The 23,503-nt window shown below is 44.0% G+C and overlaps 1 protein-coding gene across 4 annotated transcripts in view; it reads right to left on the bottom strand.

Moving 5' to 3' along the window:
- Window positions 1-7,758: 7,758 nt before the first annotated feature.
- Window positions 7,759-23,503, bottom strand: part of ZBTB2 (zinc finger and BTB domain containing 2) — a 28,018-nt gene continuing 12,273 nt past the window's right edge. For 3 of the 4 annotated variants that reach the window (XM_031667346.1, XM_031667345.1, XM_031667347.1), the window contains 2 exons: window positions 19,729-19,913; window positions 7,759-10,535 (listed from right to left, as the gene is read on the bottom strand). In XM_031667346.1, the coding sequence (XP_031523206.1) occupies window positions 9,164-10,535; window positions 19,729-19,901 (1,545 nt within the window). In that variant the 5' untranslated portion in view covers window positions 19,902-19,913 and the 3' untranslated portion in view covers window positions 7,759-9,163. The remainder of the gene's footprint in view (window positions 10,536-19,728; window positions 19,914-23,503) is intronic. The other variant, XM_031667348.1, reaches the window with a different exon arrangement.

Below are 23,503 nucleotides of genomic sequence, written 5' to 3'. Positions count from 1 at the left end.
TGTAGTCCCAGCTACGCAGGAGGCTGAGGTGGGAGGATCACTTGAGCCTAGGAGTTCAAGATTAGCCTAACCAACATAGGGAGACCCCATCTCTAAAAAAAAAATAATAATACAATTAATAAAAGTTTTAAAAAAGAGGATAATCCAGACAAGAACTGATAATGGCCTATATTAAAGTAGGAGCAGTTTGGCTGGAGATCCGTGGGTGAGATCAACAGCTGGTAGGAGGCACATTGACAGGGCGTGATACCTGATTATCTGCTGTGGGAACTGTGGGGTGAAGAATGAAGTTTCCGGATTGCCAACCTGGATATGGAGGCACATACTGACATGAGCGTGGGGCAATTTGAGAAGCCTAAGAGATATCCAAGGGTCAGTGGAGTTGGCAGCTCAGTATACGGGTCTCACAAACAATTTGGGCCAAAGAGACATCAACAACTCTTTCGCCTTCTCTGTGTCCTTAGAAACACATAGAAGACAATCTACAAGATGCTTGCATCGTTTCTTAATATCTCATGTGCAAACTTCAGCTTGGTGACTGAGAAAGAGTTCACCTGCCCTGTCTCAGCCATTCCTCATTTCAGAATGTATAACTAAAGACTGTACGTCACAAGATTTTCCCATTGTGAAAGTGCTTTATAAACGAGGAAGCAAATGTACCGTAAAACATTAATATTGGTAACTGCAAGAAAAGACAGATTTTGATAAAACTTTCCTCCAGAAGCAACTTAGTGACTGCTGATGACTGCTACTGTCTCCCTGAATATTTTGGTAGATTCAGAGTAATGGGACTGATCTTCCTTAAAATTGCACAAGACGGCCGGGTGCGGTGGCTCACGCCAGTAATCCCAGCACTTTGGGAGGCCGAGGCGGGTGGATCACCTGAGATCAGGAGTTTGAGACCAGATTGACCAACATGGAGAAATCCTGTCTCTACTAAAAGTACAAAATTAGACAGGCGTGGTGGCACATGCCTGTAATCCCAGCTCCTCGGGAGGCTGAGGCAGGAGAATCGCTAGAACCCGGGAGGCGGAGGTTGCAGTGAGCCGAGATTGCAGTGAGCTGAGATCGCAGCATTGCACTCCAGCCTGGGCAAGAAGAGCAAAACTCTGTCTCAAAAAAAAATTGCCCAATTCTACATTGTATTCAGACATGCTCTTATTTAGGAGCTAAAGTCCACTTTGTGTGTAAGGCACATTTCTTTCCTCTCCCTGTTGCCTTTTGGGCATTTGTTGCCTGCTAGCACATCTCCAGAGGGAGGGAGGGACAAGTTGGGAGGAGGGAGTGGAGTTGGGAGGGGGTCAAACCTGCATTCTCTTCCAGATCACTCCTGTCTCCCCAGGTTGTGTATGTTTCTGTATCTTGGCTCTCTCTGGCTGGCTGCCTTCAGACCTTTGCTTGTGGGTATCTCTTATCTAACTGGAAAGAGAAAAAAATTCTTTAGTCCATTTTCATTTGTTAAAAAAAAAAGACAGAAAAAAAATAGAAACAGCAAAACGCTAGGAAAAGTTTCTTACACAGTGTGATGGTAGCAGAAAGGGCCCTGGAAATGGGTAGCCTGAACTCTGTAATTACCACTAAGAAGCTGTGTGAAGGTCAGGCACCGTGGCTCAGCCTGTAATCCCAGCACTGTGCCAAGGTGGGAGGATCACTTGAGCTCAGGAGTTCGAGGCCAGCCTAGGCAACATAGTGAGACCCTGTCTCTACAAAAAATGAAAAAAAAGAAAAAAAAAAAAAAGCCGGGTGTGGTGGGGTGTACCTGCAGTCCCAGCCACTCTGGAGGCTGAGGCAGGAGGATCATTTGAGCCTAAGGGGGTCAAGGCTGCAGTGAACCCATGTTCACACGACTGCACAGAGTGAGACCCTGTCTGAAAAAAACAAAGATGTGTGATTTTGGCAAATTACCTAATATCATTTCATCTTTTCATCAGGATCCTTGTCTTCCTTATAATAAGGAAGAGCGTACAGGTGACCTCTTTAAAAATAATTTAGGGTATTTGTTACTTTCCACTACATTTTATTCTGTACTGACAGATTACGAAGGCATTGAGAATGAAGACAGGGAGGTTTAGAATAAATCCCAGAGCTTCCTACACACACACTTCTTCTAAGGGTCCACACACAGATCTGCACCTTGCCCACATCTCATTAAGGACCGCCTTGCTACAAAAGAAGAATCATGCCACAGTCGGCACAAATCCCCTCATAGCCCTTCATGAGCTCCTCTGCTTATTAGAATTCTGAGAAGCAAGTAGAGCCAAGACAGGGGAGTTGCATCATAGTAGAAGCGATCTAGTCACACTGTGCTGTTCAAAGTATGGCTTCCGGCATCAGCACCACCCAGGAATCTGCTGGAAATTCTTGGCCCTACACCACACCCACTGAATGAGACATTGCAGGGGCAGGGCTGGCTATCTGTTTCATCAAGCCCTCTGGGAGATTCTGTTGCACTGAAGTTTGAGGACCATTGTGGTAATATAAAGCTATGAAAAGGCTATAATAAGTGAATTTCCTTAATGACAGAATAGAGAGGTTAACAGGTAAAAACGTTTTTCCTTTCCCTTTTCCTCTGCCACCATTGCTTCTAGCTCATAGAAATGCTTGCATATTTGGGAAAATATTTTTTCCTTTTTAGTATAATTTGGACAAAACTAGATCTAAAGCCAAACACAGGAAAGTAGGCCAGATGAACAAGAAAAGCCATGCCTTGCACTTTTTGCCCAGAGCTTTCTTTTTTTTGGCAAAATGAAAGGCTTGTCAATTGCACAAGGTAATTGCCTTTTTTCTTTTTATTTCTCTCTCTCTTTTTTTTTTTTGAAACAGGGTCTCACTCTGTTGCCCAGGCTGGAGTGCAGTTGTTCGATCATGGCTCACTGCAGCCTTGAGACCTCCCAGCCTCAAGCAATCCTCCCACTTCAGCCTCCTGAATAACTGGGACCACAGGCACGCACCACCACACACAGCTAATTGTGTTTCTTTTTTGTAGGGACAGGGTCTCACTATGTTGCCCAGGCTAGTCTCAAATTCCTGGGCTCAAGTGATCTGTCCACCTTGGCCTCCCAAAGTGCTAGGATAACAGACATGAGCCACTGCGCCTGGCCACGGGATCTGTTAATTTCCTAGTACTGCTCAAACCTTATATATTGGGTGTTAATAACATTGGGAAGTAATAGAAAGAGCATTGCTTTTCGAGTGAGTCACATGGGGAATTGAATCCTGGCTGTTTCTATTTGTCTGGGTAACCTCAGAAAAGTTATTTAGCCTCTCTGGGCCTCAGTTTTCTCATCTAAAAAAACAGGAGACATGTTTGACAGGACTCTTAGGAGTCAATGAGACCGGGTGCGTGTGGTGGCTCATGCCTGTAATCACAGCAATTTGGGAGGCTGAGGTGGGCAAATCACTTGAGGCCAGAAGTTTGAGACCAGCCTGGCCAACATGGCGAAACCCTTTCTCTAATGAAAATAGAAAAATTAGCCGGGCATTGTGGTACACGCCTGTAATCCTAGCTACCCCAGAGGCTGAGGCATGAGAATCGCTTAAAACCAGAAGGTGGAGGTTGCAGTGAGCTGAGATTGCACCACTGCACTCTAGTCTGGGCAACAAAGCAAGATTCTGGCTCAAAAAAAAAAAAAAAAAAAAAAAGGAGTAAATGAGAGCACATAACAGGCATAGCAGGCAGACACCCAATACGGTCTCTGCCTTCCCTCCCATTCAGCCTTTCAGTTGACAGTGCATTCTTCACAAGGATCCATCTTCCCAACAGCAAGGGAATTTCAGCAGGGAGGGTATTGCACATTTTCCAGAGAATAGCATAAGCTTGATTCATACATTGAATAACTTTTTTATGTTCAGAAATACTTTGATCTGCCTGAGAACAAAACCAAATAATATAATTTCATCCTGGTCCATTTTTTTTTCACATTAAAAATTGTCACAGCCTAGTTTTTATCTTATTTAGAGATCTTGTAATAGTTCAGTCAATGTTCTTACTGTTATGTTAAAGGAGCTAGTTCTAGAAAAGGCAGATTAATTAATCTGTATCTTTAGATAATCAACTTTTTATTTGTTTAAAGACTTCTAACCTTAAATCTTGCTTTCCTGCAAATGCTGTAGAGCAATTCATTGCTCTAGATCAAAATGGAGGAATAAAACGAAGGAAAAATCAATTTAAATATTTGGAGTGTTCTGAAATTTGTCATGAAGATGCAAATGTCAACTTGAGAACAAGTTGCATTCTATTACAATAAACTACACTCTACCTACAAATAATCTTTTTTTTTTTAGACAGGGTCTCGCTCTGTCACCCAGGCTGGAGCACAGCGGCACAGTCTCAGCTCCCTGCAACCTCTGCCTCCTGGGTTCAAGCGATTCTCATGAATCAGCCTCCTGAGTAGCTGGGACTCCAGGTGCATGCCACCACATCTAGCTAATTTTTTAATTTTCAGTAGAGATGGAATTTCACCATGTTGGCCAGGCTGGTCTTGAACTCCTGACTTCAACTGATCCGCCAGCCTTGGCCTCCCAAAGTCTTGGCATTACAGGCATGAGCCACCATGCACAGCCTACAAATAATTTTGTCTTAGAATTCACTCCTAGTGAACAGTGAAAACAGGGCTTCCCCTTTCCCATCATAATCCCCAGCCAAATTGCAGGAGGAGGTACCCCGTATGTATCACCCTCTCCAACCATTTTTCCTTCTTAAGAGCCTGTATCTTTTTTTTTTTTTTTTTTGAGACGGAGTCTTGCCCTGTCGCCCAGGCTGGAGTACAGTGGTATGATCTCGGCTCACCGCAACCTCCACCTCCCAGGTTCAAGCAATTCTCCTGCCTCAGCCTCCTGAGTAGCTGGGATTACAGGTGCGCACCACCACGCATGGCTAATTTTTGTATTTTTAGTAGAGACGGGGTTTTACCGTGTTGGCCAGGCTAGGTCTTGAACTCCAAACCTCGTGATTCACCCACCCCAGCCTCCCAAAGTGCTGCGATTACAGGCGTGGGCCACTGTGCCCGGCCAGTTGCCTATATCTTCTTAAACATAGCAATGTTTTCTTTTTTTTTTTTTTTGGAGACGGAGTCTCGCTCTGTTGCCCAGGCTGGAGTGCAGTGGCCGGATCTCAGCTCACTGCAAGCTCCGCCTCCCTGGTTTACGCCATTCTCCTGCCTCAGCCTCCCGAGTAGCTGGGACTACAGGTGCCCGCCACCTCGCCCGGCTAGTTTTTTGTATTTTTTAGTAGAGACGGGGTTTCACTGTGTTAGCCAGGATGGTCTCGATCTCCTGACCTCGTGATCCGCCCGTCTCGGCCTCCCAAAGTGCTGGGATTACAGGCTTGAGCCACCGCGCCCGGCCAGCAATGTTGTCTTTTGCCTGAAATGTGTGACTGAGACCTGAAATTTTGAACTGAAGGATTCATTTGGATGCTTCAGGTCCTCCTTTTCTTGCAGGGTGAAATTTCAAAACCATCAATGGCTAGCACCTGTAACAAGGAGAAGGTTGAGGTCCACTTTACTCTCCATTCTTAAATCATTAGCCAAAGCTACTTTTTATGACGGTGCTTTCTTCCCACTAAAACCATATTTCCTATGGTAAAAACTCTACAGTACTTTATACAATCTATTTTTTAGCAACATCTGTTGAATGAGTGAGCCACTTTTGATTGTTTTCTTTATAAGAGGAAATGTAATAGCACCAGTGCTGTTAATAAGAGGTAGAACCAGAAGAAGGACAGCTCAGTTTAATTTTGCTTATGTCATCAAATGACATTTCCAAAGCTTGTTTAAATTAGTACCATCCAAAACTCAGAATAGGTTGCTAAATTTATCCCCCCTTGGGACTGGAATAGGCACTGGGCATTCCAGGGTGGGGTGGGTGGGCTTCAGTATCTACAGCCGGCTCTTAGGGAGGAACCTGGAGTTTTGCAGGACTGCCTTGGTGGAGGAGGTGGTCACAAGCTGTTTCCAGAAGACCCTGCATTCTACAGTTGATTAGTAGACGAACACAAAGCTCGCCCTCCCCCTCCATCAACTTGTGGAGCTGAACTGGGGCTGGCTGGTATCTTACCCTCATCCACCACTGTCCCTTGTGATCCCTGTGACTTTCTGGTCTCCAAGACCCTGCACTTTGGCTGCACCTCGGGCCCTTTCATGGCTGCATGGGGGTGTCATGGAGGGCTGCAGGGGTACACCTTCATTTACCCTCTCACAGATATTCAGAAAAGTCAGCTTGGCACAAGGCTGTCATTTCAGAGATGTGTCTTTTATTAAAAAAGAGGTAAGGCCAGGCGCAGCGGCTCATGCCTATAATCCCAGCACTTTGGGAGGCCGAGGCGGGCGGATCACGAGGTCAGGAGATCCAGACCATCCTGGCTAACACGGTGAAACCCCGTCTCTACTAAAAGTACAAAAAATTGGCCAGGCGTGGTGGTGGGGGCCTGTAGTCCCAGTTACTGGGGAGGCTGAGGCAGGAGAATGGCGTGAAGCCGGGAGGCGGAGCTTGCAGTGAGCGGAGATCGCGCCACTGCACTCCAGCCTGGGCGACAGAGCGAGACTCCGTCTAAAAAAAAAAAAAAAAAAAGAAAAAAAGACGTAATGAGTGGAAACCATTATATGTGTGTATATCTATTATATATATCTATAATGTCTATATTTTATATATATGTATATATTTTTTTAGACAAAGCCTCGCTCTGGGATTACAGAAGTGAACCACCGCGCCTGGCCACCACTTAATATTTAATAATCAAAGTTTATATTGCTACTCAAATTTGTGTCATCTTTAGGTAAACATCTCCTGGCCTCCCTTTTTTTTTCCCTGTAAAAGAAAATTGAGGTGGCCGGGCACAGTGCCTCACACCTGTAACTTTGGGAGGCTGAGGTGGGCAGATCACCTGAGATTAGGAGTTCAAGACTAGCCTGGCCAACATGGTGAAACCCTGTCTCTACTAAAAATACAAAAATTAGCTGGGCGTGGTGGCGCATGCCAGTAATCCCAGCTACTCAGGAGGCTTAAGTACAAGAATCACTTGAATCTTGGGAGGCAGACGTTCCAGTGAGCCAAGATTGTGCCACTGCACTCCAGTCTGGGCGACAGGGCAAGACTGTCCCAAATTAAAATAAAATAAAAAATAAAATAAAATAAAATAAAACAGATAAAATAAAATAAAATAAAATAATAAAATAAAACAGATAAAATAAAATAAAAAAATAAAATAAAATAGATAAAAAGTTGGGGCAAGATGATCACAGCATCTTTGCAGAGTTCACTCATTTGATTCTCACAATCTTATAACACAAAGCAGTTATCAACATCTTCATTTTACAAGTGTGGAAAATGCCACTGAGGTTAGAGCAATTGCCCAAAGTTCTGCAGAAAACGACTCCTTGCCAGGCGCGGTGGCTCACACCTGTAATCCCGGCACTTTGGGAGGCTGAGGCGGGTAGATCAGGTAGTCAGAAGTTCGAGACTAGCCTGACCAACACAGTGAAACCCTGTCTCTACTAAAAAATACAAAAATTAGCCGGGCATGGTTGCAGGCGCCTGTAATCCCAGTTACTCGGGAGGCTGAGGCAGGAGAATCTCTCGAATTCAGGAGGTGGAGGTTGCAGTGAGCTGAGATCACACCATTGCACTCCAGCCTGGGCAACAGAGCAAGACTCCATCTCAAAACAAAAGAAAGAAAACGACTCCTCAAGCACTGCTACACTACACATTCCCTTCCTGTATCTCTCCGGGTAGCCAAAGACGCAGAGATGACATCATATGCTCATTTAATTAAACGTTTATTCAATGAAAGGATGTATAAAAACTTACAAATTTGAGAACTCAACTATACATGAAATAGGATGATGGGATATTCAGTTTTTAACATGTACATATAGTATATCTATTAGCTATTCTCCCCTTCCCCTTCAGTCCTTACTTCTGGCTCCTGTTTTGTCCTGTGAGGCCCTTCTTTTATTGGCCTAAGGGAAGATTAATGAACAATTTTTACTGCTTTTGGGCCAATGGAGAAAATTTCAGGCATTAAAAAAGAAAGAAAGAAAAAAACAACCAAAAACCTGGAGAATAAACACCAAAATCAAGTTTTTTCCCAAACAGCAATTAGATTTTTTGTCCTGATTTCTCTTTGCCATTTATTTTTGATGCTTCAATTAATGTTGCCAGTAAACCATTAGCATTGACTTTTTCAGTCATTAAAGTTACTACATTTTCTGGTCACAAATTCCCCTGTAAGATGAATATTCCTATATCCTTTTCCCTGCAGTATACACACTGATTTAAAAGTTAGTGTAAAACAAATTATCACTGGCAGCTGCTAGAAAATGGCATGTCATGTTCTGTTCAGAAAGACAATTTATAGAATAGTACATTCAAATTTGATTTTTAAAACACATTTGTCAGAAACTCAAATACAGCATTTTGTTGTTGCTCAACTTGGAAAGAAGCCAGCAATGAGATAAGGATGTGCATTAATTCACCTGTTCATAGCAAGTACCCACACATTTTTCTCTTACAAACACACAAACTCACAGCTTGTCATGTTGTACCCAAAAATTAAGATTGCCATCACATTATTACTTTTTCTGCTTTGTGTTTTGTTAAAGTAGATTTCTTAACTGATGATTTTTCTTAAGTGGACATAATCTCAAAGGATGCATTCTGAAGTAAGACACCTGGAGGATGAATACTAAGAACATTTTCTTGGGTTTAAAGTTTCCCCACACCTTCTAGATTTTGCATAGTACAGAGCCCAGCTGTATCTCTAAGAAGCACACTGTATTTTCTGACATTGTTTTTCTGAGAAGACTTTTTACCCAGGGAAAGTCATAATTTTAGCTTACCAAATTGGATTCCAGTTGTTTTATTTAATACCCTTCATTTGTTCCAAGTATACTTTTAAATAATCTAAAACCTCTCAAAATTTTAGTTTATAAGTATAATGACCATTATCTTTCCAATATCCCCTGAATGAAAGTCGATACATTCCAGGTTTATAATGCACAAAGCCTTTACAGAGGTGGGGCTGGGATGTGGGGAAAAAGGGAAGAGGAGAAGGGAACAAGGACCTGTTTGTATCATGCCATGGAGAACTACAGTTCTGAATTCAGGGAAGGGAGGGAAGATAGTCTTTGTAAAAATGAGAGTTTTTTAAAAAGGTAAGTGACATTCAGTCTAGTAAGACGGTTTCCTGTTCCTTTTTGATGGAAGCTAACACTGGGTGGTCAGGCTCCGTTACTTCCGAGTCCCCACTGCCCAGGAGAATGGATCGCCCTTCGTCTAGGGCAAAAACGTCTGAGTTCTGGTTTTGGCATGAATGTTTAACAACCTCATTGGGAGTGGAGAATGTTTTGTCACACAAGTTGCATTTGTAGGGTTTGTTTGTTTGCACCAGCATGTTGTCCATCTGACTCCCTTCCTCAAATGTGCAGAGTTCCAGAGTCTGTTTGTCCACCATGGTGTAAGTGTCGATGCTCTGGTTGAGGCACACGTGGCGGGCAGCCTGGTTGGCCCTGCAAAAGCTTTTGTCACAAGTGCTGCACTTGAAAGGCTTCCCGGTGTGTATGTACATGTGTTCCCTCCAGTGGCTTTTCTGGATAAATTTGCGTCCACATATTGTGCACTCGTACTTCCGCCTCTTCACCTCCCTCTCCTGGTCGGCCTGCTCCAGGTTGTCAATGTCAGCAATGTCTGAGGGGGGTGGGGTTTCCGACTGCTGCTGCCCATCGATGATGGGAGAATCAGAGATGTGCTGCAGCTCACTGTCACTTATCATCCCGGCTTCAGGCACTTCCATGGCATCTTTCCCGAGGTCAGCTGCATTGCTACAGAGAGTCAGGGGGACACGGCTTTCTCCCTGGTGGCCAGATGTGAAAGGTACTCCTGTGTGGATCTGGAGGTGTTCACGTAAGCTGCTCCGGAGAGTGAAGCGCCGGCCACACAGGTGGCAGGCATAGTACTTTGGAAAGCTCCCATTCCTCTTCATGATGCTCGGCTTGACATGGGCTATTGTGAGGGGCGCAGGCTGCTCATCGGAGGAAGATGCTTCCAGATTGGTCTCCTCCCCAGGAGGAGGGGGAGGAACAGGAGTGGAAACAAGTTCTGGAGACAGCGAGGTCTGCAGGGGGTCTGAGGGAGTCATATTTGTCCGATTCACCTGGGCCAGATTTGAAGTCAGCTGGGAGAGCTGTGAGGTCTCAGGGACCTGCTCCTGGCTTATCCTGGAGGTCTGTGGCCGTGGATCTCGCCCGAGTTTTTCAGGTGCTGAAGCAATCTTGGTGGCTTGTCTCAACTGATGATCTGCAATCTGAATGCCATACAATGAAGAAGCCAGCGGGAAAACTTGGTCAGGGTGAGAAAAGGCTCCCTGGCTGGCGAGGCTGGCTTCCTGGATGAGCGGGTAAGCGTGCAGAAACTTGATGCCCTGTTCTAATCGAACCGGGTCGATGAGCTGAGGCGCCATCTTCCCAGTGTACATCAAGTGTAAGAGATAGCTGAAGATGTCAGGCTGTATATCAGTTGGTTTCAAGCGGACACACTCACTGAAAGAAACAAGTAAAAAAATCGGTGAGTAAATGCCAGTCCAGGTGTTAACATAAAGCCTGAAGAAAAAAATGAACGCTTAAAAACAAAGGAAACAAGAACACTTCCTATCCTTGATTGTTAGTAAGTTTCATGAAAATGGGATGAAATAATCAAGAGACAAAGTTCATGTTAAAGAAATGTGACATCTTAATTCACAGACTCTTAGAGCAGTTTTCCTCCTAGTAAGCTAAATTAACTTTTTTTTTTTTTTTTTTTTGAGACGGAGTCTCGCTCTGTCACCCAGGCTGGAGTGCAATGGTGCAATCTCGGCTCACTGCAACCTCCGCCTTCTGGGTTTAAGTGATTCTCCTGTCTCAGCCTCCCGAGTAGCTGGGACTACAGGTGCCCCCTATCACGCCTAGTTAATTTTTGTATTTTTAGTAGAGACGGGATTCACCATGTTGGCCAGGGTGGTCTCCAATTCCTGACTTCAAGTGATCAGCCCTCCTTGGCCTCCTAAAGTGTTGGGGTTACAGGCATGAGCCACTGCGCCTGGCCAAGTTAAATTAAATATTATGTATTCTCTTTTTATACAGAACTCCTGGCCGGGCGTGGTGGCTCAAGCCTGTAATCCCAGCACTCTGGGAGGCCGAGATGGGTGGGTCACGAGGTCAGGAGATCAAGACCATCCTGGCTAATACGGTGAAACCCCGTCTCTACTAAAAAAATACAAAAAACTAGCCGGGCAAGGTGGCGGGCGCCTGTAGTCCCAGCTACTCGGGAGGCTGAGGCAGGAGAATGGCGTAAACCAGGGAGGCGGAGCTTGCAGTGAGCTGAGATCCGGCCACTGCACTCCAACCTGGCGACAGAGCGAGACTCCATCTCAAAAAAAAAAAAAAAAAAAAAAAGAACTCCAGGAGTTCCTTATCAAATGCCACCATCAACATCAGCACTGCTCCTGGGCTTTACAGGGATTCTTTCTCACTTGATTGTCATTCATTCTCATTTTACAGGAAAAGATTGAGGATTAGAGGGGTTAATAACCTGCTCAATATCATGTAGTTGGTAAGTGGTGGAGCTGGTATTTGAAACAATGTTTGTCTAATGCCAAAGCCACCATAGCAAGATCCTTTAGAGAATCAAAACAATCCTGTATGGTAGATAAAGTGGATTTATTTAGTCCCATTTGACAGATATGGAAACTGAGGTCCCAAAAGTTAAGTGATTTATCTAAGGCACCTAAAGCAGTTGATGATGATATTAATAACTTTAGACTCTACTCCTTTTATCATTTCCGAAACATCATCCCTGATCAAGCAGCAGTAATGAAGAGGTTCCCAAGAACTCTTCTCAGTAGTGGTAACAAATTCTAAAGCATCATTAGAAATCAATGAGATCTACATCCACATATCACAAGGTATATGTTATCTTCCACTGAGTAGATATTCTATAGACAATGCATTTCAAATTTAAAGACAGCTTCCTTGAATGCTTTTAGAATTTATAATTTTCTTTTATTATACTACTTTTTGTATTGTAACTTTCTTTGGCCCTTTTAGCAATCATGTTCATTTTATTAACAAATATTTTGTTTTCTTTTTTATGAGATGGGAGTCTCTTGTCACCCAGGCTGAAGTGAAGTGGTGCGATCTCGGCCCACTGCAACCTCTGCCTCCCGGGTTCAAGTGATTCTCCTGCCTCAGTCTCCCGAGTATCTGGGATTACAGGCGTGTGCCACCACACCTGGCTACTTTTTGTAGTTTTCGTAGAGACAGGGTTTTGCCATGTTGGCCAGGCTGGCCTCGAACTCCTGACCTCAGGTGATTCACCCACTTTGGCCGCTCAAAGTGCTGGGATTACAGGTGTGAGCCATTGCACCTGGCCAATATTTTCAATATACTAAAATATTAACAGCATACCATGCTCTTCTAAATTTAACATTTTTCATTCCATTAAAAAATAGAAAAACTGGATGCAGTGGCTCACACCTGTAATCCCAGCACTTTGGGAAGCCGAGGAGGGTGGATCACCCGAGGTCAGGCATTCAAGACCAGCCTGGCCAACATGGCGAAATCCTGTCTCTACTAAAACATACAAAAATTAGCTGGGTGTGGTGGTGGGCACCTGTAATCCCAGCTACTCGGGAGGCTGAGGCAGGGAGAATTACTTGAAACCGGGAGGCGGAGGTAGCAGTGAGCCGAGATCGCACCACTGCACTCCAGTCTGGGTGACAGAAGGAGACTTTGTCTCAAAAAAAAAAGAAAAAAAAAAAAAAAAAAAAAAAAAAAAAAGCGATTTAAACAGAAATTTGTAGCAAAACAGATTTTACTAATTACTGTGCTGCTATCAATGTGTATTTCAAGAAGGCTACGTAGAAATAATCATGTGAAAAATATGAAAGTAAAAATATCAAGCATAAAAACTAGCATCCCTTTGACAGCATAAAGGGAAGAGTAGATGTGACAGTTTCTCTTTTCTTTAAAAAAGATACACAGGGTCGGGCACGATGGCTCACGCATGTAATCCCAGCACTTTGGGAGGCCAAGGCGGGCGGATCACCTGAGGTCAGGAGTTCGAGACCAGCCTGGTTAATATGGTGAAACCCTGTTTCTACTAAAAATACAAAAAACTTAGCCGGGCATGGTGGTGCACGCTTGTAATCCCAGCTACTCAGGAGGCTGAGGCAGGAGAATCGCTTGAACATGGGAGGCAGAGGTTGCAGTGAGCCGAGATCAAGCCATTGCACTCCAGCTTGGGCAACAAGAGTGAAACTCCGTCTCAAAAAAAAACAAAACAAGTGGTTGGACGTGGTGGCTCATGCCTGTAATCCCAGCATTTTGGGAGGCCAAGACGGGTGGATCATGAGGTCAGGAGTTTGAAACCAGCCTGGTCAATATGGTGAAACCCCCTCTCTACTAAAAATACAAAAAAAATTAGCCAGGTGTGGTGGCGCAGGCCTGTAATCCCAGCTACTGAGGAGGTTGAGCCAGGAGAATTGCTTGAAGCTGGGAGATGGAGGCTGCAGTGAGCCAAGATCGTGCCACTGCATTCCAGCTTGGGTGACATAGCGAGACCCCGTCTCAAAAAACAAAAACAAAAACAAAACAAAAACGAAAAAGATACACAGATCATTCAAATTTTTATTTAGAGTCCTTTCATATTCCTTTAAATAGGAATGCAAATACAGGTAGTCTTTGGATGGCTTCCAACAATACCATGTATATACTGCAAAACATTTAGATGCCCTAGGGAAGTTCAATATTCAAAACAGAGCTTTAGGCGTTATGTGTGCTGAATAATTTACTAATGTAAACAATCAATTCCCAAGTGAAGAAATGACTAGGGGGAAACTTTTCCAGGATCAGGCAGAGGAATTGGTAAACCAAAGGCCTTAAAGATGTAAGTTACACCCTCTCCTCTGCTGAGATGAAACATTCCTCAAGGGAGAAGGCTCCGGTAGACTAGGGAGCCTGTAGTTGACTCTCTTCCCCCTCAGAAAAGGAAGGATAGGGGCCAGGCACCTTGGCTCATGCCTGTATTCGCAGTGTTGTGGGAGGATTATCTGAGCCCAGGAGCTCAAGACCAGCCCCGGGCAACATGGCGACACCATCTCTACAAATAAACGGGGAGAAAAAAAAAGGCCAGCCTGGGCAACATGGTGAAACCCTGTCTCTAAAAAAAAAGTACGGCCGGGGGCGGTGGCTCAAGCCTGTAATCCCAGCACTTTGGGAGGCCGAGACGGGCGGATCACGAGGTCAGGAGATCGAGACCATCCTGGCTAACCCGGTGAAACCCCGTCTCTACTAAAAAATACAAAAAACTAGCCGGGCGAGGTGGCGGGCGCCTGTAGTCCCAGCTACTCGGGAGGCTGAGGCAGGAGAATGGCGTAAACCCGGGAGGTGGAGCTTGCAGTGAGCTGAGATCCGGCCACTGCACTCCAGCCTGGGCGACAAAGCGAGACTCCGGCTCAAAAAAAAAAAACCAAAAAACAAAAATTAGCTGGGTGTAATGGCACGTGCCTGTAGTTTCAGCTACCTGCGCTGAGGCAGGAGGATGGCTTGAGCCCAGGAAGTCAAGACTGAGGTTTCAGTGACCTGTGGCCATGACTGTGCCACTGCACTCCAGTTGGGGTGACAGAGTGAGACCCTCTTTCAGGAAAAAAAAAAAAAAAAAAGGAAAGGTAGAAATCCAAAGAAGGCTTTGTTTTTTAACATTCATGAAAGGTACTACCCAGCAGAGTCCCTTTCCAGAACTACTTTGGTGGTTTTTTTTGTTGTTTTTTTTTTTTGAGACGGAGTCTCGCTCTGTCGCCCAGGCTGCAGTGCAGTGGCGCGATCTCAGCTCACTGCAAGCTCTGCCTCCCGGTTCACACACCACTCTCCTGCCTCAGCCTCCAGAGTAGCTGGGACTACAGGTGCCCACCACCATACCCGGCTAATTTCTTTGATCCACCAGCCTTGGCCTCCCAAAGTGTTGGGATTACAGGCGTGAGCCACCGTGCCCGGCAACTTTGGTATTGTTTTGTTTTGTTTTTAGACAGAGTCTCACTCTGTTGCCAGGCTGGAGTGCAGTGGCATGATCTCAGCTCACTGCACCCTCCGCCCCCAGGTTCAAGCGATTCTCCTTCCTCAGCCTCCCAAGTAGCTGGGATTACAGGTGCGTGCCACCAGGCCCAGCTCGTTTTTGTATATTTAGTAGAGATGGGGTTTTGCCATGTTGGCCAGGCTGGTCTCAAACTCCTGACCTCAGGTGATCCACGCTCCTCGGCCTCCCAAAGTGATGAGATTACAGGTATGAGTCACTGCACCTGGCCATTTTTCTTTTTTTTTTTTAATTTTTATTTTGAGTCGACATCTTGCTCTGCTGCCTAGGCTGGAGTGCAGTGGCATGATTTTGGGTCACTGTAACCTCTGCCTCCTAGGTTCAAGTGATTCTCCTGCCTCAGCCTCCCAAGTAGCTGGGATTACAGGTGCCCGCCACCAGGCCCAGCTAATTTTTGTATTCTTTTAGTAGACACAGGGTTTTACTGTGTTGGCCAGGCTGGTCTTGAACTCCTGACCTCAAGTGATCCGCCCGCCTCGGCCTCCCAAAGTGCTAGGATTACAGGTGAGAGCCACCATGCCTGGCTGACTTCAGTGTAAATTTTGTAACTCGTTTCTCATTCATGGTTAGATAGGCTGTCTTGTCTATCACTTATGAATTGTGACTCAACAGTAAGTCTCTCAAATTTGAAAGAACTATGTACAGTCTCAGATGGCAAAAAAAGGACACAGCTGGGGAAACCTTGGCCCACACTTTAGGCAGACCTGGAGGAAGGACTCCAAGGGGCCAGGGAAAGAAAGCGGCGAGTCCCTGGGGTTTACAGCCAGGGATGTAAGGGCCCAAGGAGGTCTCCAAACACCAATTTATTTTGATTAAAAAAAATTTTTTTTAAAGAGAGGAGGTCTTGCTCTGTAGGCCCAGGCTGGAGTGTAGTGGCACGATCATAGCTGACTGCAGCCTCAGCCTCCTGAGTAGCTTGGACTATAGGCACATGCCACTACACCCAGCTAATTTTTAAACTTCTGTAGAGACAGGATCTCACCATCTTGCCCAGGTTGGTCTTGAACTCCTGGACTCTGGAAATTCTCCTGCCTCAGTCTCCCAAAGAGTTGTGATTACAGGTGTGAGCCACTGCATGCAGCCTTAAAAAAATTTTTTTTTTTAAAAAAAAGCAGAAGCACATGCGCACACAAACACTTTAAAAACAGGTGGAGGCCGGGCGCGGTGGCTCATGCCTATAATCCCAGCACTTTGGGAGGCCTAGGGGGTGGATCACCTGAGGTCAGGTGTTTAAGATCAGCCTGGCCAACATGGCAAAACCTTGTCTCTACTAAAAATACAAAAATTAGCCAGGCATGGGCATGCGCAGCTGTAATCCCAGCTACTAGGATTGCACTCCAGCCTGGGCGACAAGAGCGAGACTCCGTCTCAAAACAAACAAACAAAAACAGGTGGGATTTTTCAAAGCTCCTTAATGCACATTTCAGCCGTCTGCATCCGACTGCTTTTATTCCCATGCAGCTTGACCTCTGCCAATCACTCAGCTCACTATGCACCAGACTTTGGTCTTTTCCCAGTCCTTTTCCCAGTTCTCTATAATATACTTACATCTAAGTAGTTTCCAGATATGTTTGATATAACATTTTTTTGTTTGCTTTGAGATGGAGTTTCACTCTTGTTGCCCAGGCTGGAGTGCAGTGGCACGATCTCGGCTCACTGCAACCTCCACCTCCCAGGTTCAAGCGATTCTCCTGCCTCAGTCTCCCGAGTAGCTGGGATTACAGGTGCACACCATGATGCCCGGCTAATTTTTGTATTTTTAGTAGGGATAGAGTTTCACCATGTTGGCCAGGCTGGTTGACATGCTTTTATGTAGGATAAAGATGAATATAGTTTTACTACAGCTATAAGCCCTTTGGTATAAACTTCCATAGTAATTTCCGTTTTCAATTATTCCTTCACTAGAATTTTAAAAGCAATGATAGGCTTAAACAACTTTAAAAATAAGGATTTTTGAATAACATTAGCATTGTCAGAAGGTTGTACTTAGAAAGGCCTCTCCCTCAGTGGTTTTATTTTTGATAGTTAAAAATCTGTAGTTGTCTGTGATTTAAACATACCACTCAGAGTTGCAGACATAAGACAGAGACATCTAGTGGTAACTACAGCCAGAAATCTCCCTTGGAGCCAAACTTGAAAAAATTGACTGTATTCTCAGTCTATGACTGAGTAGCCGGGCGGCAGTGTTGTGCCCCACAGAGGAGGTGCTGGTTGAAAAGTACGCCCTGGCCTTCACCCTGAGTTTGCCTTGCCTCGAGGAGCTTGAATTCTGTACTAGGAGGCGGCAAAGCTGCCCACTAGGCATGTGTCACCTCTGGTGCAGTAATACACACTGTTGCTTTACACTGTTGTATTACACAAATATCACAACGCCTTGTTAGAAAGGCATTTATTTACTGCCCTATACTTAAAGGTGGGTTTCTTGCATTGAATTAAAACTCATTATGTAGCATTCTTGCACTCCTCAAGATTAAAACTGCCTCCTTTTCAATATCATTGAATTCACTGTGTTGAGACTGTCCAGTACAAAACCCACACTAGGCCTGAAGTCTCTGACACACGAGTTAAAGGCAGCATCCTTAGTGTTGCCAGATGAGCCACCCCTCCTGGGTTATTCTGCAGTTGTCCCATCTGCTCCTCCAGACACTGATCAAGTAGCTATTCTATTGTGTGCAAATACCTCAGCCATACTGGGTGGTGTTTGCAAAGATTTGTAAAACCCAGTCCCTGCCCTCAAGAAACTTACAAGTGAAGAGGGGGGATAAATACACAAATAACAACAACACAGGGGAAAGGTGCATATTTGCACTCTTGTACATGTGCACTCTTACAAAGGAGCACAATTGAAGTGTTATGAGCCATGAGCGAGGACATGGTCACTGTCATTTGTTTTGTTTCACTTGACTGGGAGGGGTCATACAAGAGGTGCTGCATGAGCTGGGACTCAGGGAGTGGGCAGGATACCAGCAAAATGTGGTCCAGGTGAGCTGAAGCCATGAAAGTAGGTCTGGTTAAGGTGAAGATGAGGGGTGGGGTGTCCCAGAGGGCCCAGTTGCAGATGAGGCTAGAAAGAGGTTGGGTTCCAAGCCTGTGGGGCCTTGGATGACAGAATAAGGAGCCTGTGTGTTATTTTAATATCACTGGGCATCCCCGGGGTTTCTGATCCAAGGAATACCGCAGTATGGCAGGTTTCTCATCAAACACTACAGTCAAAGCAGTGTTTGGAAATACGAATCTGACAGTAATGTGGAAAATGGGTGATGAGGTAATGGAAGTGAGAAAGGAAAAGAAGTGACAAATGTGAAAGGTAATTTGAAGAAAACATGATTTGGGGACTGATAAGATGTGATTCAAAAGAGTTAAGCTTGGGATACTTGAAGATAAGAAAATAGGCAGGAGGAACTTCGGAGAGGGCCTAATTCAGTACATCCTCAAAGACACAAAAGGAGATACTCAACTCTAAATGCCCAGCACACAGCCTGAGGCCTTGGGAATAGAGTTCTGGAGACAGAACAGTCAAGGCCAGAGCTATAAACTGAAGTTTCCAGCAGAGGCGAGATCTAGGAAAAAGACACACACCCATAGGAAGAGTGCAAAAGACAAAATTCACCAAAGGCCCAGGTTTAGAGGGCAGAAAAACAAGAGATATTCAGCTATAAAAATGCAGATGACAACCACTTAAGAAGGAAGCAAACAAGAGCAGATGCTGGAGGACAGGATGCTAGAAGGCTGAGAGAAGGGCAGTGGTTTTGATGAGGGGTGACCTTAGAGAAAAGACTGCAGTAGAGTGAAGGAGGGGAGGAAACCACAGTGCACACTGATAGGAAGAGTGTGGGATGAGGAGAGTGCAGGCGAGGACCTCGATTACCCTTTTAAGGGCTTTCATAGTAAAGTGAAGGAGAAGCGGCACCGTAACTCAGGCAGACAGCAGTGTCGAGGATGTGCTGATCCCACACGGGCTGGGGGCAGGGGAGGGGGCGTTTGAAAACAGATAAAATAAAAAGAACAGAATAAAAATTGAGGAGTGGGATCTCGCAGCATGAGGGAGGGAGGGAGATCATTTTCCACAGACACTGAGAGGCCCTTTTCTCAAGATAGGAGAGATGAAAAGAAAGAAACTAAGCAAAGATAGAGAAGTTTTCAGATAGAAAAGAGGGGAACTGGAGAAATTCATGCCCTCAAGCTTCTTGTTAGAGGAGGAGACAAGAATAAATGCTAAAAGTCAGGGGGATACTCAGGGGACTGGGGCTGGAGGAATAAGAGGCAGGGCTTAGACAATGAGTCCAGAGAAGATTACTGCTGGAAGGCTTCGCTGACGCTGGGGAGCTGGCTTTATAATGGACCTGATCTTGCAGGTCCTGATCATGCAGGTGATACCCAGCGAGGGCATCTGGAGGTGGAGGGACTGCGTAGAGCTGGCAGGTCCAGTGATTCTCAAGTGCTATTGAAAGCACGCATAACAAGAAGGTAGGGGGCGAGTGAGGCCACAAGGGAGCAGGTCAGCTAGGAGCTAGGAGAGGTAGAGAGACCCATGGTCTTGATGAGGGCCAGGGACAGGGAGGTTAAGAAGTCTACAGTCATTAGGTTATTAGCAACCACTTTAGTTACCTGGTCTGATGGACAAACAACATCTTAAAGTAATTGGAGAATGAAGCAAGAACTGATTTGTGTGCCTTGAAGTATACATCGCCGATTGCAACCGTGCAGTCACACAGGAAACCAAACTCTCGCTGAGCGTTTAACTGTTGCAGGAGAATAAGTCCATGGTTGGCCAAATCCATTTTTTAAAAAATCTGCAAAGCAAACAATTTTATTTTTAAGAAGGTGATTCACAAATAAGAATGTGTCCTTTATAGTCACCAACAGTCATGATCATAGCTAACATGTCATCATAGCTAATGTGTCAGGCACTGCTAAAAACGTTACATAGATTAACTCATTTAGTCTTCCTAACAGTCCTCTGAAGTAATTATGTCATTCCGCTTTTTTTTAAAACAAATGATGTCATTTAAAGTAAATCAGGGAATTACGTGATTTGCCCAAGCTCACACAGATGGTAATGGAGAGGCCAGGAAATGAACTCGGGTGGTCTGCCTTTAAGCATCAAGTCCTGGAGACAGACAGCAAATATCTTGGACCATCGAGTCTTTTAGTTTAAAATTCCAAATGCAAATGGAGTCTTTTAGTGTAAGATTCCAAATGGAAATTCTAATGATGCATCAGAGTTTGTCAATTCTTCCGCAGAGATAGATAAATTAAGGTGTTTAGGTGGGGTCCCAGCAGGGCAGGGTGAGAATCAATAAGTTTGAGGGTCAATAGTCCAGCTCCTGCTGTGGGCTCCTGCTGGTGATGTAACAGCCCCATCACCCCTGACCCTTAACACTTACGGAGGAAGTGGGGTTGGGGCTCTGCCTCCTTCCTTGTGGAGGAGGAAATGGGTTTTGAGATGTCTAAGTAATTTGCCCCAAGCCTTCTAGCCAAAAGGTGGGAGGATCAAAATTTAAATGTGAATGTTCTGATTCCAAATTCTGTGATTTTCATTATTCACACTTGACCCTAGCAAACCCCGCTGGCCTGAGTCTATTTATAATAAAGAGGCTGCCTGACATTGCCTGGTTCATCAAATCTCTAGACTGCTCCTTTTCTACAAAGAGCATTTATAAAAGCCCATTACACATACACCAACATTATATTTAACGTTATACTTAAAGGTAAGGAAGGGTGAATGTCTTCTCCATAAGATTGGGAACAAGGCAAAGATGTCCCCTCTCGATATTCAACATAGCACTGGAAGTACCAGCTCATGCAACAAAGCAAGACAGGAAATAAAAAGCATACAGAAGAAAAAGGAAAAAATGAAATTGTCAGTATTTGCAGATGACACGATTGTAACACAGAAAGTCCCAAGGCATCTATTAAAAAACAAAACAAAACAAAAAAACCTTGTAGAACTAATAAATGAGTTTGGCAAGTCATAAACATACAAAAAAAAAATCAACTGTAATTCTGTATACTAGCAAAAGAACATGTGGACTGAATACCATTTAAAATCATTCAAAATGAAATATATGGGTGTAAATCTAACAACACATGTGCAGGACTTGCATGTTGAAAACTATAAAACATTGATTAAATAAATAAAAGATCTAAATAAACAGATACACTATGATTATGGATAGGAAGACTCAACATGGTAAATATATCAATTTCCCCAAATTGACATATAGGTTTGATGCAATTCCTATAAAAATCCCAGCAAGATTTTTTTGTAGATATACACAAAATTATTCTAAAATGTACATGTAAAAGCAAAGGAACTAGAATAGCTAAAATTATATATATGTATGTGTGTGTGTGTGCATATATATATATATATATATATAGACAGACTTTTCGCTGTTGTTGCAGGCAGGAGTGCAGTGTCACAATCTCAGCTCACTGCAACCTCTATCTCCTGGGTTCAAGCAATTCTCCTCCCTCAGCCTCCCTGGGGTAGCTGGGATTACAGGCATGCACCACCAAGCCCGGCTAAGTTTTTTGTATTTTTAGTAGAGACGGAGTTTCACCATGTTGGCTAGGCTGGCCTCGAATTCCTGACCTCAGGTGCTCCACCTGCCTCGGCCTCCCAAAGTGCTGGGATTACAGGTGTGAGCAACCATGCCTGACCTAAAATAATTTTTAAAAAAGAACCATAAAGTGGGAGAAACCAGTCCACCCAATTTCAAGATGCAGTATATTGCTATAGCATTCAAGACTGTGTGGTATTGGCAGAGGGACAGACAAGTCAATCAATGGAACAAAATTGTGAACCCAGAAGTAGACACACATAAATATGCACGACTGATTATTGACAAAGGCACAAAGCAATTCAGTGGAGGAAGAATAAGCTTTTCAACCAATGGTGCAGGATCAACTGGACTTCCACAGGCAAAAAAGAAAAAAGAAAAAGAACCTGGACATTTAAGTCTCATACTTTATATAATAAAAATCAACTCAAAATGGATAATTAACTTAAAGGTAAAACACAAGACTGTAAAACTTTTGGAAAAAACATGTAAGAAAATCTAAAATCTAGGGCTAGTCAAAGAGTTTTTACATTTGACATCAAAAGCAGAATCCTTAAAATGAGAACTTGATAAACTGGACTTCATTAAAATTAAAAACTTTTGCTCTCTGAAAGACCTTACTGAGAGGATGAAAACACAAGCTCAAAGACTAGGAGTCCGTATTTGAAAACTTTTGCAAACTAGTCCTTTGACAAAGGATTAGTATCTGGAATATATAAAGAACTTTGAAAATTCAATAGTAAAAAAAAAATCAGATCAGAAAATATGTAATAGACTTGAAGAGACATTTCACCAAAGAGGATATACAGATGGCAAGGCAAATAAACACACGAAAAGATGTTCGAAACCACTAGCCACTAGGGAAAAGCAAATTAAAACCACAGTATCACTACGCACCTATCAGGATGGCTAAAATAAGAAACAGTCACAACACATGGTGGCAAGAGTGTGGAGAAGCTGGATCATTCATATGCTTATAAACGAGGAAATAGGGTTAGAGAGGGTAGGTGGCTTGCCCAAGCTTATAGAACCAGTACATTTAATAAGTAGGCTTTAAACTGGGATTCACTTGGTTAGTTGGAACGTGCTACACGAAAGTGTGTGTGTTTAAATATTATTATTTGCTGCTGCTTTTAAGTACATATACTTATTATAAAAGATTCAACTATTATGGACAGACAAAATGTGAGATTTTTCTATCCAGCTCCACCCTAACTCTTTTCTCCATACTCTAGTTAATACTTGGTATTCTTTGCCAATATGGTTTTTTTACTTTGTAGGCCTTTAATGATGAAGTAAAGCTTATTTTTGTATTTATTGACCATATGTATTTCCTTTAGTACCTCTTCATGAGCTCTGCCCATTTTCCTATTCAATTCTCTTTTTCTTATCAATTTAATAAAACCTGGCCAGGTGTGGTGGCTTATGCCTCTAATCTTAACACTTGGGGAGGCCAAAGTGGGAGGACTGCCCAAGCCCAGGAGTTCAAGACTAACCTGGGCAACATGGAGCGACCCCCATCTCTACAAAAAAATTTTAAAAAAGCCAGGGATGGTGGCACACACCTGTGGTCCCAGCTACTCCAGAAGCTGAAGTGGGAGGATCACCTGAGCCCAGGGGATTGAGGCTGCACGCAGTGAGCTGTGTTAGCACCACTGCACACTAGCCTAGGAAACAGAGTGAGACCCTGTCTTAAAAAAAAAAAAAAAAAAATCTATTAAACTCTTTGTATATAAGGAAAATAGGCCCTGTGTCACATATGTTGCTAATAATTTTCTCACTTCCTTTGCATCTATTTATAGAGATTTTGACAAATA

The sequence above is a fragment of the Papio anubis genome, chromosome 6 (assembly GCF_008728515.1).
Source record: "Papio anubis isolate 15944 chromosome 6, Panubis1.0, whole genome shotgun sequence".
In the NCBI taxonomy this organism is placed as follows: domain Eukaryota; kingdom Metazoa; phylum Chordata; class Mammalia; order Primates; family Cercopithecidae; genus Papio; species Papio anubis.
This window is presented reverse-complemented; position numbering and strand designations above follow the sequence as displayed.